We start from the raw sequence: 17,991 nt of genomic DNA, 5'->3' as shown, positions 1-17,991 counted from the left end.
TAATTTAAAAAATAAATGTTTGATTTGAAATGTCTAATCGAATTTTAAGCTATTCACAAATATTACTCGCAGACCCCTTGTTGAGAGACAGTGTGATGTGCAGGCGGTTCGCGACAGCTACGGACGGGGGCCGCAAGTGGGTGGTTTTCGACGGGCCGGTGGATGCCGTCTGGATCGAGAACATGAACACCGTGCTGGACGACAACAAGAAGCTGTGCCTCAACTCGGGGGAGATCATCGCACTCACCCCGGCCATGTCCATGATATTCGAAGTCATGGACCTGCTGCAGGTTGGTCTTACTTAGCTCCGCCTGCAATTTAGGTCCTGAGATTGCTATCTGCAAATGTAAATTGTTTTCCACCGTGTCAGAAACCTGGCTGTTTGTCAAAATATATATATTTTGTATAATTGCACTGAATTTAAATTAATGTATATATATATTATGTGTGTGTGTGTGTTAGTGATGGGTCGAATCCTAATTTTCTCGAATAAAAATCTCAAATTTGAATCCCAATGAATACCTCAAAAATGTACCCCTTGAATCTGAATCTAGGTGTCAATGATCAATAATTTAAAAAAAATGTACATTAAATGAAAAATATTAACTATGGTGTTGAAACATTGTATCCTTTAAATGGTCATTTCACAAAGTTTCCAGAATCAATACATATTGTAATTTTATTTATATTATTACATGTTTCAAGAACAATATCTTGGGGGGGATTGTAACAGGATAGTTGTGCAAAAAAAAAAACTGATATAGATATAGTATACTTGGGAGGTTATAAGTGTTGAATTTTTTAATTTACTTTTTTTCCTTGTAATAATTTTTTTCAAATCTTTTTCCTGGAATATTGAATTCTTTGAATACTAAGGGTTTCATGGTATTTGAAGATTTGAGCATTTGACTGGCCCATCCCTAATATTTTTATTTGGAGACAGTGATGATTGGGGTAAATTCAAGTAAATGTAGAAAATTAACAAACAACCTACACTGTGACTCTTGAAAAAACTGTTATAAATATTTATGGGAGTCACTTCTTTATTATATAATACTTACAAAATTCTTGCGAATGCATACAAGAAAAAAAGCTGAAACATTATTTCTCACACAAACAGTGCTGACACACTTGTACACATGCACCAGACTGGTGATATGGTGTATCTGGGAACGTGGTGCAGTGGGCAAAACGGTGCATCAGGCTTACCAGGAAGGGCATGTTTAATCTCATCTTGATGCTTTCAAATGGATTTCCAAAGGTCCAAATTTTCCCTAGTAGTACCTATATAGCTAATTTGGTTGGGAAACATTGTCATTTTTGAGCATCAAGGAAGTGCACACTACATAGTGTAAAAAGAGAATACAGTAGAACCCTGTTATAATGTTCCTGTATATAATGTTTTCCTGCTTATAATGTCATATTTTTAAAGTCCCAATATTTCCCCCATAAGGACAATGTATTTATTTCCTGCATAAAACGTTCATAAATAGTGTAATTTCCTGCTTATAATGTTTGCTTTCTCATTCAATAAATGGGGAAAAAATGTTTTAAAACCAAATTATTCCAACACTTACGATAAAAAGTTTCCTTTATGTATGTTTATGTTTACAATCACAACCATACAATACATGAAGTTTGTTAAAATACAATTTTATGCAATAAACTAAAGGTACACAATGTTCGTAGTTACGTGTCAGTTGGCACCCTTAGTCAACTCTTCTCTTCCTTGCCATTCCAGTGGGTATTCAGATGCACGTACATAGTCCTACGATACTTAAGTTGCCAACCATTGAGCGAGGGCATAACTAAAAGTGTTTTCTATTGCTTACAATTTTTTTTTTTTCCATTCATACGCAGGAATCCCAAAATTAAACATTTTCAGGTGGCGAAGGAGTAGACGTCTCACTCTTAATGTTGTCATCATGAATCGTGAGACAATTTTACAAAAAATGTGGCAGTGTATCTTTAAAGACAAACAAAATTTAACCAGGGAACAAGATGAAGTTGAAAAATTGTTGGCTTGTTTCAGAAAATTCATGTATAAAGTATACTATCTTTGGTTTTAACATTAAAGTTGTTTACATAGCTTGGTGAGTCCATTGGTACAAAGCTCGAACATTATTAAGTGCTAAATTGAGATTTCCTGCTTATAACGTTTTCCTGCTTATAAAATTTTTTTCTTGTGCTCCCTTGAAAAACATTATAACAGGGTTCTACTGTATTCCAAACACATTATGCGTACAGGGGTCAGAAGTTTGACCGTAGTTAATGATTAACACAAGTATTGTAGAATTGATCATGAAGAATAATGCAAGAAAAATACATCAACTTTTGGTGTTTTGTTCTGACACCCTTGTGCATGAAAAATTAAACACCTGTTAATGAGAAGCCAGCCAATAGGTGTTTTTTTGGGACAGGCATCACCGGCGACGGTGTCTCGCTGCGGCATGATATACTTTGAGCCGGAGCTGCTGGGCTGGAAGCCGTTTGTGACGTCCTGGGTCTCCCAGCTGGACCAATCATGGCTGGACGAGTGCCAGGGCTTGCTGGAGGACTTGTTCGACTGGCTGGTCCCGCCCAGCCTGGATTTCATCCGGAAGCAATGCCACCAGCTTGTGTCCAGCGGCAGCTCCAACCTCGTCATGTGAGTTTTACTGCGGATCCATCAGATAAGAGGCGAAGTTACCATCGTCAGAGAGTTTGAGTATTACTTGGTTTCCATCATGCACATTTATTTTATGTTATTTCTGGTAATAATATCGTCACAGAAGTGAAGCCGCTTACAATGGTTGTCCTTGTCAGCTTTTAATATATCAGCTTTTCAGGAATTAAAACTGACAAAAAAATTTCCACCTTCATACAAGACTATTGGGTAATAAAAGTAGCAAATTTTTGCCTATTTATCCACATGGAATCTAAAAAATTTTGCGAGGTACCTTATTAGCTAATTATGTGGTGAGTGTAGAAAAAACAATTTAAAAAAATAACACTTTTGTTTAGCTCACTCACAGTAGATGAGTCTAGTATATAGAAAGGTTTTTTTATCCAGCATGTTCGGAACCACAGCCTTGCAGTTTAGCGACTTTTGCCAGGTAATTGAACGTCAATATTAAAACAGGAATGCCAAAGAAAAATTAATGTTCAGTACATTGAAATTCAGAATTTTTTTTAATGAGCTTCTTTATAAAAAGAAGAAAAAATACAGATGAGCATTGGTCTTCTTAAATTATCATAAAACAGTAAACATTATACTGAATTGGCTTCAGTGCGTAGAACATTAAGACCAGAAGGTTTATAAACAAATGGGGGAGATAAGTCTTAACTACCTTGCTTTTAAATTCTGAAACATAAGATAAATGAGATAAGAGACTACTTAAGTGAGTAAAGTGGTTGTAAGGGTGCGAAACAGGCCCAAACTACTTTTTTTTTCCCGCCATTCCCCCTTTTTTCCGTATTGTCTGCATTTGGACTCCGTGAAAGTGCAGTACAAGTACTGCTAGGGTTCAGACTTCATGCAACAGAGACGTAAGTAGGCACCATCCCTGAAGACAACCCATCACACAACGGCTAGAAGCAGAGCTAAGATCTTCAAGCTGTAAAATATGATAGATAATAATTATTATTATTATTTGATGGAATAAAAACATTTAATTCCTTGATCACAAGTTGGCCGCAGTTGCGGCGTATTATTGATATTTTGAGAAATAATATTCACAACACAAAAACTTGAGGACTAACGCATTGTGGCACAGACATGTCATAATGAGTTACACTGCTTCGTTGAGGAAGCCACGTCTGGAACGATTTGTGCCCATCACGTATTATTGCAAACAGCTACCATTTTTCCATTTATACATAGTACATACACAAAAATATTGGACATCAAACAATTTACGTCGTGTAATGTTTACGGGCTTGGATTCTATAAAATGATTGAGTGTGATGAAATAAATGGCCGCAAGAGGCGAGGGTTCGGTCAGTCGCAGCCTGGAAGCTGGCTCCTGTGTGCAGGTCCATGATGAAGCTGGTGGACATGCTGCTGAAGAGTGCGGTCAAGGCCGGCGATGGTGGGACCGAGCACTTGCGCTCCTGGGTTCAGGCCGCCTTCCTGTTCGCCGGGGTGTGGGGCCTGGGCGGCGTGTTGGATGCCGACAGCCGTCGAGCCTTCGACGAGTTCTACCGCGACCTGTGGAGTGGTACGACGGTCCCCCAGGGTGTCTTGTGCGGTCGTGAAAGTCTTGAAACTGAAGGACCGGTCACGAGTACAAACCATTTTTTATGGTTTTATTTTTAGTTAATTTTTTTTTTTTTGGTTTTGAAACAGAATATTCTGGTGTTATTGTTTCTTTTATACATTATATTTTTTTAGTATTCATCCTATCGTAATAGTATAATGCTGACATGCTGCATATTTTACGATAAAAATAATTTGTTATAAGTTTTGTCTAAAAAAGATACATTTAGACAATAGAAATAAATCGGCGAGCAGTTTAAAAATGATTCGATAGGAGATGATAGGAAAAAAAATTAACGTTTCTGATCCAAACACTCTGGTACAAACTTTGTACAGAAATAATGACATTACTTAAATCTTAAGCATTAAAAGATAATTTTTTTTTTTAAATTTTAATTGAGTTCTGGTTAAATGTTGCTTAGTTTATTGAATTAACATGCATTTGGGTGCTATATGGTGTATTAATTTGCACTAATACTGAGATATTTTAATTAAACAAATTAGTATACTTATAAAAACCAACTTGGACTTTATTTACACACATATTCAACCACATAGTGCAATGAAAATGTTTTTTAATCCAAAGTGAAAAACTTTTTATAAGGATCGCACTACATTTTTTTTAAACTAAAAATTTGTATAAAATGTGTGATCCAAACGTAGGTAAATATAGTACCTTATGTAAAGGTACGCTAGTTTAAAATCAGTTGTGTACACAAAACCCTATCTTTTTATTTCAAGCACCTTAAATACTTTAAAGTTTTTAACACCACTTCTGCTTTATTTATAAATTATAAATATGCTAAATTGTTGATGTTTTAATATACTTTATTGTATGAATTGTGCAAATGTTAAAAAAATTAAAAAATAATGTAAATAGGTACCTAGGTATTCAGCTTAATTCATATCTTAAATTAATTGAGATATTAATAGTTTTAAAATACGTTTTTTCAATCACTGATCACAAATTAAAATCTCATCAATGCCACTTTTTACTGGTAATCATACATATCATCTATAAGCATACTTGGTAATGTGTATTACAAGTTAAACCAGGCTATGGAAATTTAAGGCGAAAATAAAATAAACAAGTTTTTACTACAAAAAATGTGATAATATAAATTTATAATGAAATTTTTTCAGAAATAACAAATAATTAACTGCAATTAAAGTACATGTGTGTACTTTTTAATCATCATTAAAATTACATATATTATTATTGCACAAGCTTGGGGCTAACTACCGGTATATAATGTTGTGTTTTGTGTGCAAACAAAATTAATATAGCTATCATAGTGGCATATTGCAAGTAATATAGTAATATACATATAGAAGCCCTTCATCAAAAATTTATATTTATTTTGGTTTCTTAGTTTATACCATGATTATTCTAGTTATATAATAATCTGAACAGGTTTACATAATTTTGCAAAGTTTCTAATATACATTTCCAGGCATGATTTAAAAATTTAAATTGCTAGCACTAAGCTCAACTGATAAAAAGATGCAGTCTATTTTCACTGAATAATTCATTCAATTACATTCAAACATTTAACTGACAATGTGCATTTTTTTTTTAATGAATCATTTATTTACTCAAAAACTGGCATTTGTATATGTTCTCATGTAAGACAGCTTTGCAATTATCTCTTTTTTTTGTGAATGAAATGTGAATTTAGTATTTGTTAGTATCAAATATATAATTTGCAAGCATTTAAGAATGTTATTTTTTACTGAAGTCATCTGCCCATTATTCAGTTCATATTACGTATATGATAATAACTTAAATATTTGTCACTTTTCAAGAGAGAGATTGCATTTCATTTCAAAGAGGGAACACTGGATTTCTCTGAAATGCAAGAAGTTCTTGTGCTACTGAAACACAGTTTAATTTTTTTTTAATCCTGGAATGTTTAACTATAAGCTTATTGGTTATTGTGTTTTAGGAAATAACTCTCATTGGCCACTGCCGAACAGAATAGGCAAAATAGATGTGCCAGTGCCTCCCGAAGGCCTGATTCATGACTACTGTTACATCTTCAAGGAGAAGGGCTATTGGAGACATTGGCTGGAGGTACTAGAGACCACAGACGTCAAAGAGACTATAAACATGCAGGAAATAATGGTTCCGACCATTGACACATTGAAGTAAGTATACTCATAAATTTTGTCGTGCTGTTACTGAATAACTTTTCAAAGGACCCTTTGGCCTAACAGATCCTTCCGAATAGTTGCAAGGATCCTTAAAGAATTTCCATTGCAGTCTTTCCTGAAAGGACAATTCGTTCGCCCTTTCATGTATCCTTGTAGCTTTTGAGTGATTTGTGGCACTATTTTTTAGTAATAATTAGCTCATGCCCGGCATATGTTGCAATGGCTCATTCAATTATTTTTAGGTAAATTAGGTTTAAGTAGGTACACATACACAAAGCATCTCTATATCTCTCTCTATACCTCCCTATATCGCTCTCACTCTCCCTATATATATGTGTTTATATATATATATCTTCATATCTTCATATCTCTTACAATATCCCTATATCTATATATCTCTCCACAGCACAATTTCTCTCTATTCTCTCTCCATCTCTCCCCCTATATCTCTCAAGCTCTACCTCTCTCTGTATGTTTTTCTACCGTTCTCTATTTCTCTATCTCACTATATGTCACACTATCTCCCTATTTTATCTGTCTATCTTTATCTCTACTCACATGCTACCATTGGTATTCAGACCATAGAAAAGAGAAACTGTCATAAAATACTTACTGGTAATTATCGGATACTACTTACACGTCATACTAAATTTCCATGGATACGCAGAAGGCATCAAAAATGAAAAAGCCCATTGCCATGCAGAGGAATAAAGCGTCACCAATAAAATGACGAAATTTCATCAAAAATAATTAACAAATTCTGCTTTGAGTGTTGGTTTTATCGAAATCTCACCTAGACTAAGACATTCCTCTTGTTTCAAAGGTCAAGTGTGCAAAGTTTCAACTCAATTGTTTGAAAGATGCGTGAGCTCATAGAATACCAACAAACAAACATTGATTTTTATACATGAGATATACTGCTAGTCTGTTGCTTAGCCAGCCAACTACTATCTATGTACACGTTTTTGTGTTCATCTATTACTGTCAAATAAATACTAAATAAAAATGTAAAATTTCTTAAAAATTGAGTGTGAAAAATTTGTAAATGCTAACAATTGAGTACCTAAAAGTATTTTTGTTTTTTACCCCAGGTTCTGTTAGCATTGAAAGAATTCTAACATCTTTTAATGGCGAGCTTCTCACTGAATGCAACCTTGAAATTTAATGATCCTTTGTTTAAGTTTGCAGTTGTAAAAGACACATCCTTTCCATTCAAAAACAGCATCAGTGTCTAATGCCATTCACTGTTTCTGAAATATATGAATTTCTTTTTACAGCGAGAGTACTGTATATATTTTTTTAATATTTTAAATTCTTACCTCAATGGAAAGATATTCATTAAACTCTAATTGTGCATAGCACAGTTATGAACAGAAAGGCTTAGTAAGCAGAGCTCTCCAATGAATCAACAATTTAACAGGAACGGCAGAGTTTGAGTACAGATGATGCTGCTAATCTACAGCCTGCAGAATGCTGTATTTAGTTACAAATTTTAAAATAAGGAACTGTAAAATTAATAAAAGAGATTATCCAGCCAGTTCTGTATGTTTTTAGCTCAATGTTAACTTTAACAATAACAGACCTGATTTTTATTATTTTTCAAAGAATTATTACAACATTTAAATAAACAACTTAACAGCTCAAAAGCTTTACAGCTTGAGGAGCACAGAATTTAACTTCATGTGACTTTAATATCAGATGAATGTGCAATTAATAGCCATTTTGTCAGTTGTTTTAAAAAAAAAATTTATTACTTTCCCAAGCACTGCTCTATTCTAATAAATAAATATATAACTCATATGCAGAGTAGAAACTCTTCCATTGAAAATCAGCTGGCTTGTGAATCAATAAAATTAATTTTTTTTTGTTGGGCCAAAATATAATTTATGAGGGAATCGCTAGCTCGGCTTAGTATCATTATTGTCATTTCCCGCTGCTTGACTGCATCAAGAGTGTGTGGTTTTTCAGATACCAGTACATAATGGACCTGCACCTGAAACACTACTGCCCAATGCTGCTCATTGGCGACACAGGCACGGGAAAAAGTTTCTACACCCAGAACAAAATGATGCATGGCCTTTCGCTGGAAAATTACGTGCCCGCGTTCATAACTCTTACCGTTCAGATAACGGCCAACCAGCTGCAGGTAAAGTTCTTTCAGCAGTTCACCTGGATGATATTAAGCAAAGGTGCATGATACACGGCCCGACCTCAGGGCGTCCGCAGGTCACGACAGTCACGGAAGTCACAGAAAAGTAAGAAAACTGAAGGACTGCTCATGAAAGTCGTGAACAAGTCCCTAAATAAACAGTTGTGGTTAGCTTCCTGCTAACTCTTGTTTTTTTGTAGGCCTGTGCAAATACTAGTTATTTTTAATACAAAGTAAATATCAAATCAAATGTTTTAAATATTTGCTAAATCAAATGAAATTGCTAATATTTTCTCAGCGAAGCTGTATCAAAATTATTTAATGAAATATCGGTCTTAAGTTAAAAAAAAATTGTTTTTACGTTTGTAATGTTTGAACTGAGTAATTGATTAACCAATTGGACCTTGTATTATATTACATCACTCAATAAAAATTATAAAATTAACCTGCATAATATTAATATTGAGCATTCATAAAAATAAAAAAAGTGCCACTTTTTGATTTTTACAAGTAACCAACTTCAAGCAAAACATATACAACACAAAAAAAGAACTTAAATAATTTCATGTTTCCAATGGTTTAAAACTTTGCAACTAATGCAAATCAGATGCGATGCTTTGCTTCACATCCAAAGCTTCAAATAGAACAATTAGCAGATTTCCTGATAAAGTGAAATTAATATTAAAAAGAGCTTTGATTGATTCGCGTAATCAAAGATTTTCACAGGCATGGTTTTTTGACCCTCACTCGCTCACTTTGCTCACGTTAAGTATATATAGTTAGAGACTTAAATCATATGGAAATTATCTCTGAAAATATTTTAGCTTTATAATTTAAAAATTGGTGTGCTTCTGCAAATTATAAAAAAATTCTCATTACATTTGCTCATGTTTGATATTGGTTGTGTATATTTTACATTTGCTCATGTTTGATTGCTCATGTTTGATATTGGTTGTGTGTATTTTACATTTGCTCATGTTTGATTTTGGTTATGTATATTTAAAAATCACTTTCTGATAAAAAAGACTTGTAGGAAAATTTTAATTTAAAGGTCCTGAAAAAGTCCTTAAATTGGATGACCAGGTATTTATAGACACTCTGTACCTGTTTGCTTGGTGGTCAGAGCTACTGGCTGTTGAGTTGAAAGCCCTGGATCTGATTCTCAGCCGGGTGGAGGTATTTAGCTCATGGAAATTTCCTGGGTTTTGTGCTGTCCCTTCACCTTCATGCTGCAGAAGACAATAATAGGTCACCGCAGAATCATCTCTGCTAATATCTGCTAGCCATGTCATAGTCATCTTCCCATGGCGATAGTCGGGATCCCAACGAGTTTCTGGACCATTAATCCCACCATTAGAAAGAGTAGTGCAAACATTAGAAGGTGTTTAATGTCTCGGTCTCTCGCCTATTACTTGTCGAGTGTACGTAAATCATAAATAAATCCTTCAACGTGAAGCAACAAATTCACTCTTGAGTTTTCCCTTCCACAAGACACGGCTAATAAAATTCTTATTCTGTGTGTTAGGTAGCTGTTGGAGTTGAACTAGTCTTGCTACAAGAATTTATTTCTATTGTTTTTGTTCATGGAAAATGTACGAAACCAGCCATAAAAAAAATTAATTCTTTAGGTAGAGGCATAGCAAGGAATAGGGATGTATCCATAATCTCCCTTCCTTTCTCTCTCTTTTTGTATCAAATATGTATTGAGGAATATATAATCTTTGTTTTTGTAGATGAACTTTGCATACTGTGCACTTAAAAGCAGGGTGTTTACATGCCAGAAAAGTCATGAAAGTTACGAAAGACTGGTCATGAAAAAAAATTAGTCTGAAAGTAACCATAAACTGTGCTGAAAGCCACTAAACTTACATTTCCAGTAGGATTTTGCTAACATAAATTATTTTTCGATGCCTCATTTCCAATAGTTGCACATTTGTTATGAATAGTATAGGAGAAAGTCTGCTATCATATGGAAATTATTTCTGATAAGGTTTTAACTTTCTAACATAAAAACTTACTACATTCCTGCAAATAATGGATCTATTTTCTATTGTTTTAATTTGCACGTTACTACTATATTTAAAAAAGGACCCTGTGATAAGAAATAAATAGAAAATTTTATTAAAATTAGGCATCTGAGAAAACTGTTTTTTTTCCCCATTAAAATTGAATTTTAAATCTAATATCACAATATTTGCAAATATCAAATAATTTTTCGGGTCAGATTTAAAATTACTTTTAAATTTTTTTTCCCAGGCAATTCACAGAAGTTCAAGAAAAATTGATCCAAAATACAATAAAATAAAAAATAAAACAAGAATACACATGAAAACACAATAAAGAGTTGTAAAATAAATGAAATTTAAAAAAAAATATGGTCAATGCATGTTCTTAAAACAGTAAATTTTAAGTTTGTTTTGATTATATGCATAAATTAGAGTAATATTAATAATTTAAAATATGGTCACTCATTATTTGTTTAATATGAAAAAAATTTATAAATAATGGTGCACAGAAAACAAATTGAAATTTCTTAATAAATTATCTTAAAAGTTACATATTTTTCAACAGTATTTTTTGTGAATGAGTCCCACATGGTGTAGGCATATCCATTGGTAGCAAATTATTTGAAAAATATATATATTAAATTTGAAATGTCAAATTGAATATCAAATTATTCATGAAAATAAATATAAAGTGTTCACGAATGTAGAATATTTTTTCGAATATTCGCAGACCCCTAACTAAAAGTTTGTGAAGAAGTGGTGAAGTCGGCTCGCCAGGTACGTGTATTCGCAGTGACCGGGGGCTGTTGTTGGTTCCCGCAGGAGCTGGTCCTGTCCAAGCTGCACAAGCACAGGAAAGGCATGTATGGCCCACCGCACGACATGGAGTGTGTGATATTCGTGGACGATCTCAACATGCCGGTTAAGGAGATATATGGCGCGCAGCCACCTTTGGAGCTGCTCAGGCAGTTTTTCGACCACGGTTACTGGTGCGTGGTTCGTGCCTGTTTGTAGACGATAGTGTCCTGTAGTGTTAGCGTGATGCTGTTCAGGTGAATGAACTGCCCCCCCCCCCCCCCCCGCCATGGCTCCGTGGTCGTGAACACTTTGTGTCGGCAACATTCAGGGATGGCCACAGCTTCGAATCTTGGGAGGGGAGAATGATGTAGGATTCTGGGCAGAATGGACTACCTTCCAGTTTGATGTGAAGTCACCAATTTGGAAAAATAAAAGCCTCAACAAAAGTTTATTTTAATGCAATACTCACAAATTTAAAATTCATTATCAAATACATGAAGTTGAATAGTTTGTTGTAGTGATGGGCCAGACAGATCCTCAAAACCTGAAATACTATAATATCCTTAGTACTTGAAGGATTCAGTATTCGAGGATAAAGATTCAAAGAAAATTATTAGAGGAAATAAAGTAAATTCAAAAATTTGACACTGATTACCTCTTAAGTTCCCTGATTATCCTCCTTATGTAATAAAAGAACATTATTTGACGTAAAAGTAGTATGGAATATTGTTACCACAAATAAAGACCAAATACTAAACAATTTTTCTGTGAAGGTACTCAGCCCATTATAGGTAACTTCAATGTTATGTTTTCAGGTACGACCTGAAAGACATTTCGAAGATGTCCCTGTTTAATACGATGTTGATAGCCGCAATGGGTCTTCCGGGAGGCAGCCGGCAGGAAATTTACGAGAGGTTCCTTTGCCACTTCAACCTGTACTCCATCAACCCATTTACCCATGAAAGCATGAGTCGCATCTTCACCAACGTGCTGTTCATAGGCTTAAAGGTGTTTGGAATAACATGTCAAATTTCTGCTGATTTGCAAGATGATTTTTTGATAATTTTTCTGAAACTGTAAGCTTTGTTGTTTACAGTTTTGAGTGAATTATATATATATTTTCATTAAAAAAAAGAGGTTATAAGCAGTAGTAAATAATTGATAGACTTTAAGTTTTTGCTAAAATTGAAAAATTATATTTAATATAAACTCAAATGAAATACAAAAAGAGGCAAAATAGTAATTGTTAAGGGCGGGCATTTTCCAGGAAAAAATCTGAACGCCCAATAGACTTTAATACAATGTTATACCTGCGCCAGTAGTTTCTTCTTTGTAATTGGTGGCTGTCTGTAAGAGAAGCAAATGCCTTATTGGACTGAGCCACTCGAGACACATTTGCTTCCGCACTGAATTACCATGATTGGTGTGCTGACAGAAGATATGCACTTAAAATACACTCACCCAATCACGAAACACAAACTATGCTACAGTGTTTTAACTGTCATCTAGTTTTGAAATCTTTTCTTGAAAAATACATTCCACTAGTGATTGTCATTACAATGAAGGTTCTTGCTTTGTAAATGAACGCTACTTTTCTAATATAAGAGAAGACCAGTAGAACTTATGTGACTTAAGGTGTTGATAATTGACCTAATTGTAATTGGTCGTTGATCACGTACTATAACAATCCTGAAGTGCCAAAAAAATGACATAAATGTAAGAACTTTAGAAATCATTATTTTTAATGTGTTTTCAGAGACACGGGCTTACAAGCGATGTGATGCCTTCCGTGGTGTCCACCGTGCAAGCGACACTGGACATGTACCACTCTGCCATAGAGAACCTGCGGCCCACACCAGCCAAGTCCCATTACATCTTCAACCTGAGAGACTTTGCTCGCATCATTCAAGGATGTATGCTTCTCAAGAAAGACTCTTTGCGTGACGACAAGGTTTTCATCAAGTATGTCACGTACAATCCCTTAAAAAAATATATTTGTTTCTTAAATCAATGAGCAGCATGAATGTGTAATAACAGCTTCCCCGAAAACAATATTCCCGATTTGTATCAACGTCACGAATATTTTAAATATTTGATTTGATATTCGCTTCGATTTAAAAAAACTGGTTTTCACACATGCCAACAGTCACAAATATAGCCCGGCTCCTAGCAAGGTTATTTCGAACTGCGTCATCACTATCTTTCATTTATGACTTCTCAGCCTCAGGCTATTGCTACTGTCCTGCTAATGGACATCAGCAGAAGCCTACCCAATAGCTAATTTTGAAAAGGGTGGATGTTTTGCCAGTGGAAAAGTAAAGAAGTGGGAATAATGGTGCTGCCATGCATTTAACTAGCAGCATGAAAAGGAATTAACAGGGTGTACTCACCAATACACCACTTCAGTTATCATCACGATAATTATATTTTCCACTTGAAAACACACAACATTAAGAGTGGATTTGTAACTGCGGATAGAACATGCCTATTGACGTTCCACAAGCCAAGTGCGTATGAGACACACAAATAAAATTTTTGTTACTTAATAATTACTTTTGCACATACATAAACGAAAATTGAAGTGACAAAGAACAAACCTCCACATTAATTACAATCTAGCCTAAACAAATATTCAATACCGACCATCTTATTAAAATAAACTTAATATTAAACTTTATATTATACTAGGTGTTCAGAACTTCTACAATAAACAATAAATATCTTATAGAATATTATTATATAGATAACAAATTCTCCATGATATGCTGGTAAAGTAAGGAAACTAGTAAGTCACAAAATATCAAGTTAGGTGCTGGAAGTCATTAAACTTAATAAGGTTTGAAGTTAATTTGGTGCCTCACTTCAGTTTATACTTTTATAGTCTCACAGGTCCAGCTGTCCATTTAAATCATATGGAAGTCTTCCCTGAATAGGTTTTAGCTTTCTAACCCAAAAATTGATACGATCCTCCGAATGGTAGATTTATTTTATATATTATTTACTGACATTTGATTTTGCTTATCAAATATTTAAAGAATAACATGTATTACTACATGACAAAAAGGCCCTGAAAATATTTTTGAAATTGGATTACCAGATTTTTATAGAGATCCTTTAAATGGCATTTTGTAAATTTTGCCCCGTCATTATTTTAAATAAATGCAGTCATTCATAATTCAAGAATAAAATCGTCGCCAAACTGTGAATTATAACTGACATATTAAGAGACCATCTTGTTGAGGGGTATATGTGTGTTAGTGAGGCAAGGTGATAAGCACGACACTTGCTGGTGCTTCTAGCGCAAAGCTCTGAATCGGGACGCAGTCATCTCATCATGCATAGGACAACTATGAAGTTTAAGTGGTGACCCTAACATTATATGGGGGAGAAATGAAATTAAAGGTGAAATACAAGTCCATGAAGTGCTTTCAAGAATCTGTACCAATTGATGCCTTTTAGCCATTTTAACTCATCTAAAAATACAGTTTAATAACTTGATTCAAAAACAAAACTACTTTTTGGCCCTCAGCGAATACTTAAATGCTTTTCGTAAACAGACCCCACTCGAATATCTTGAGTAGTTTTGAAATCGCGTTGTTTTTCCTGAAGCTCTGCATACCGTACGTGTGTCAGGTAGTTAACTCACCGTGATAGCCTTAAATAAAAACCTGCTAAATATTTTTTTGTCCTAATTGTTAATTGCCTTCTGCACATTTATTTTACTTCAGTATCACGAACAAATTTGTAACCTGGGGCACCTTTCTCTCATATAGTCTAACATTTAAAAGGTTATAGTATTTGTAAATTAAAAATGTTTTCATGGGAAGCTTATGTCGTTATTTGGCTACTTCACTTCTATTTACATCCCTGACCTGATATAATTCACTTGAATCAACTTTTTCCCTTAATATTTAAATGTAATAATGTAGCAAAATGTACAGTTTTGTTATTGCTTATAAGTCAAGGGCATGGATTTCCAATCATATTCACCAAATTAAATTTTTTTTTATGAAACTTACTTTTTGTGCTTGCAGACTCTGGGTTCACGAAGTACTAAGAGTGTTCTATGACCGCCTAATTGATAGCGAAGATTGTGTGTGGCTCTACAATAAGCTACGAGTTTGTGTGGAGAAGCATTTCAAGAAAAGTTTCGATGATTCTCTTGATACTTTGCCACAGGTTGACGGAAAGGTTCGTATGTAACCGACCTGTTCGTCAGTTTTTAAAAAGAAGCACCTCCATGTTCACTATGTGTGTTGAATTTATTTTTGCAGAGGTTATTATTTATGTTTTTATACCTGTTTGTGTATTTTCATATAATGTGTCTTAATTTTGCAACTAATCTTTCTTTACTCAGTCCCCACTGGATGGGGAGAGAAAATATTTTTTTTTTACTTCTGTAGCAGAAAAAAAAATTTTAAGTTCTTTACTTAATAATTTTTGTTAATAACTTGATTTTTTTATTACCATAGTTGTTTCCAGCTTATAACATGACCTGGCATATAAAACTAGGTCAACTTAAAATGTTTTAGATAACGAAAATTAGAAGATAAATTTTCACCTTCATATAAAACTTGGGGGCATTGAAGTAACATACCTTTGCCTATCCTCATGCAATTTAAGAATTTTTAGATCATATTTTGTAAGGAATGTATGTTATTGTAGGGAAGCAATGAAAGAGACTGCTTTTGTTTTGCTCACTTGCAGATAAGAAGCTATGACTTGAAAGTGCTTACTGCTCTCAGCAGAATAATTTGGGGGAGGGGGGAGGAAGGTTGGTTCCTAGAACTTGTTGATCAGCAACTACATTGCTTTTAAGTCCTCCAATAGAAAAAGAGACAGTATCATGATTTTGATGTCGTAGGGCCTTAGCTGTAAAAAAATATTTTTGGTTTTATGAATTAATTTAATATCACTTTATAAAAGTTTAAGTACTGATGGGTTGAGTTTATCTTTAGATTACACTAAATTTTAAGAATAATAATCGTAATCAGAGTACCAACAAACCATGGCTTCCTACTATTAAAGATCTACCTAAATATATTGCTTACATTTCAAAAAGCTCAATTATAATACAATCAGTATAAAACAACTTTGATTGTAAGATGACTCTGAACGTGACTTTAATATAAAATGACTATGAATAAAATTCAACTTCGAATGTAGTGTGACCCCTATATTTACAAAATATATATATATATATATATATAAAATTTGTGGTCATCTTCAGTAGGAAAAAAATTTTGAAATAAGACAGCCTTGTACAAATGCTACCGTGAATACTAGTTGTCCTTATGCATGTTGCATGGTTTTAAGTTCCCATCCTATGTTGTGCTTTTACCATTTAGGTGGTTGAAGAGTCACTGGAGGGCCTCTTTTTTGGCACTTACATGGATGTTGATGCACTTGATGAAGAAAAGAAATATGAAGAAATTCTTAATATAGAACAGTTTCTCACCTTGGCATCTGATGTATTGGAAGAGTATAATGCTACTACCAAAGTGAAGATGGACATAGTACTTTTCAGGTACCTTTGATCTATTTATGTATGTTAAGAACACTATACTTTTTTAAGTACATATGGGAAGCTCATGTTTGATTTCCTTTAAAGTTATTCCATGTTTAAAATTTTGTTAGGTTTGCAGAGTATCTTCAGCTAATGCAGAGACAGGTGCGGACTGCCCAAACAGTGTTAACAGTCCAACGAGTTCCTTTTTGTTGGCATCATCGTAACTTCGCGTGTGGAACCCCTGTAAAACTAGTTGCTGGTTGAACTCCAACTTTCAATGAAACACTTCTGTACTGATGGTTATGAATGCCCACCAATTGATTCTAGCACTCCACTTTTTTTATCTAAAAATTTTAAACCTGTTCTTTTTGCTTCTTTCATCTTAGGCAGAAGGTGCCTCGAAACTTAATGCTCATAGACCATATTTAAGTTGAGGATTGAAAATATTAATTATTAAGGATTAATTAATTTTTTTTAACATTTTCTGTTAAATATTTTTCTTTAACAAATAAATAATATTAACATGAGCCAAGTTTAAATTAATAAAAATATTGTATATCTTTATAAATTTTTATGTATACATAATATACCATCATTTTTACTTTTCTTAAAACGCAGTGCATGATACTGATCAATTATTTCAGAGTCATTGCGGTAAAGATATTTGTAAAAAAATAAATTCATATCAATTATTTCTCATATTACAAAAATCAAGGTGAAATATTAACACCAACTTGGATACAGAATACAAAAGCTACGATATCTTCTTAAAAAATTTTCTCATCTGAATGGCAGTTCAATAAGTTAATATTGTGTATTTATCAGTTGAAGTTGTATAAGTGAAATAGTACCCAATGATAATGTATCCAGAGAACAAATATAAATGTGGTTTAGAAAAGATTTAAAAAATATATATATATTCCTTATAACAGTTGAAATGTTAAAATATTTTGAGTACTGTGTCCATCTAGAAAAATTACTCCATTATTTCAGTTCTCTATCTTACCGTTATTCGGTTATTAGCAGTGAATAAAAGCTATGAATCCTGTTTTATTTTAAATTTCATTTTCAGAATTTAAATGATTTATTAACATTTGTAGTTCACATAATTGTAAAGGATTTCTGTGGCCAGTATTTT

The 17,991-nt window shown here is 33.7% G+C and overlaps 1 protein-coding gene across 7 annotated transcripts in view; it reads left to right on the top strand.

Moving 5' to 3' along the window:
* Nucleotides 1-17,991, top strand: part of LOC134533915 (dynein axonemal heavy chain 7) — a 139,982-nt gene that overhangs the window by 65,245 nt on the left and 56,746 nt on the right. For 6 of the 7 annotated variants that reach the window (XM_063371705.1, XM_063371706.1, XM_063371708.1 and 3 more), the window contains 10 exons: nucleotides 104-290; nucleotides 2,421-2,647; nucleotides 4,015-4,199; nucleotides 6,184-6,385; nucleotides 8,360-8,537; nucleotides 11,369-11,535; nucleotides 12,160-12,352; nucleotides 13,101-13,306; nucleotides 15,379-15,535; nucleotides 16,693-16,875. In XM_063371705.1, coding sequence (XP_063227775.1) covers nucleotides 104-290; nucleotides 2,421-2,647; nucleotides 4,015-4,199; nucleotides 6,184-6,385; nucleotides 8,360-8,537; nucleotides 11,369-11,535; nucleotides 12,160-12,352; nucleotides 13,101-13,306; nucleotides 15,379-15,535; nucleotides 16,693-16,875 — 1,885 coding nt within the window. The remainder of the gene's footprint in view (nucleotides 1-103; nucleotides 291-2,420; nucleotides 2,648-4,014; nucleotides 4,200-6,183; nucleotides 6,386-8,359; nucleotides 8,538-11,368; nucleotides 11,536-12,159; nucleotides 12,353-13,100; nucleotides 13,307-15,378; nucleotides 15,536-16,692; nucleotides 16,876-17,991) is intronic. The other variant, XM_063371704.1, reaches the window with a different exon arrangement.

This window comes from Bacillus rossius, chromosome 7 (assembly GCF_032445375.1).
Source record: "Bacillus rossius redtenbacheri isolate Brsri chromosome 7, Brsri_v3, whole genome shotgun sequence".
NCBI lineage: Eukaryota > Metazoa > Arthropoda > Insecta > Phasmatodea > Bacillidae > Bacillus > Bacillus rossius.
This window is presented reverse-complemented; position numbering and strand designations above follow the sequence as displayed.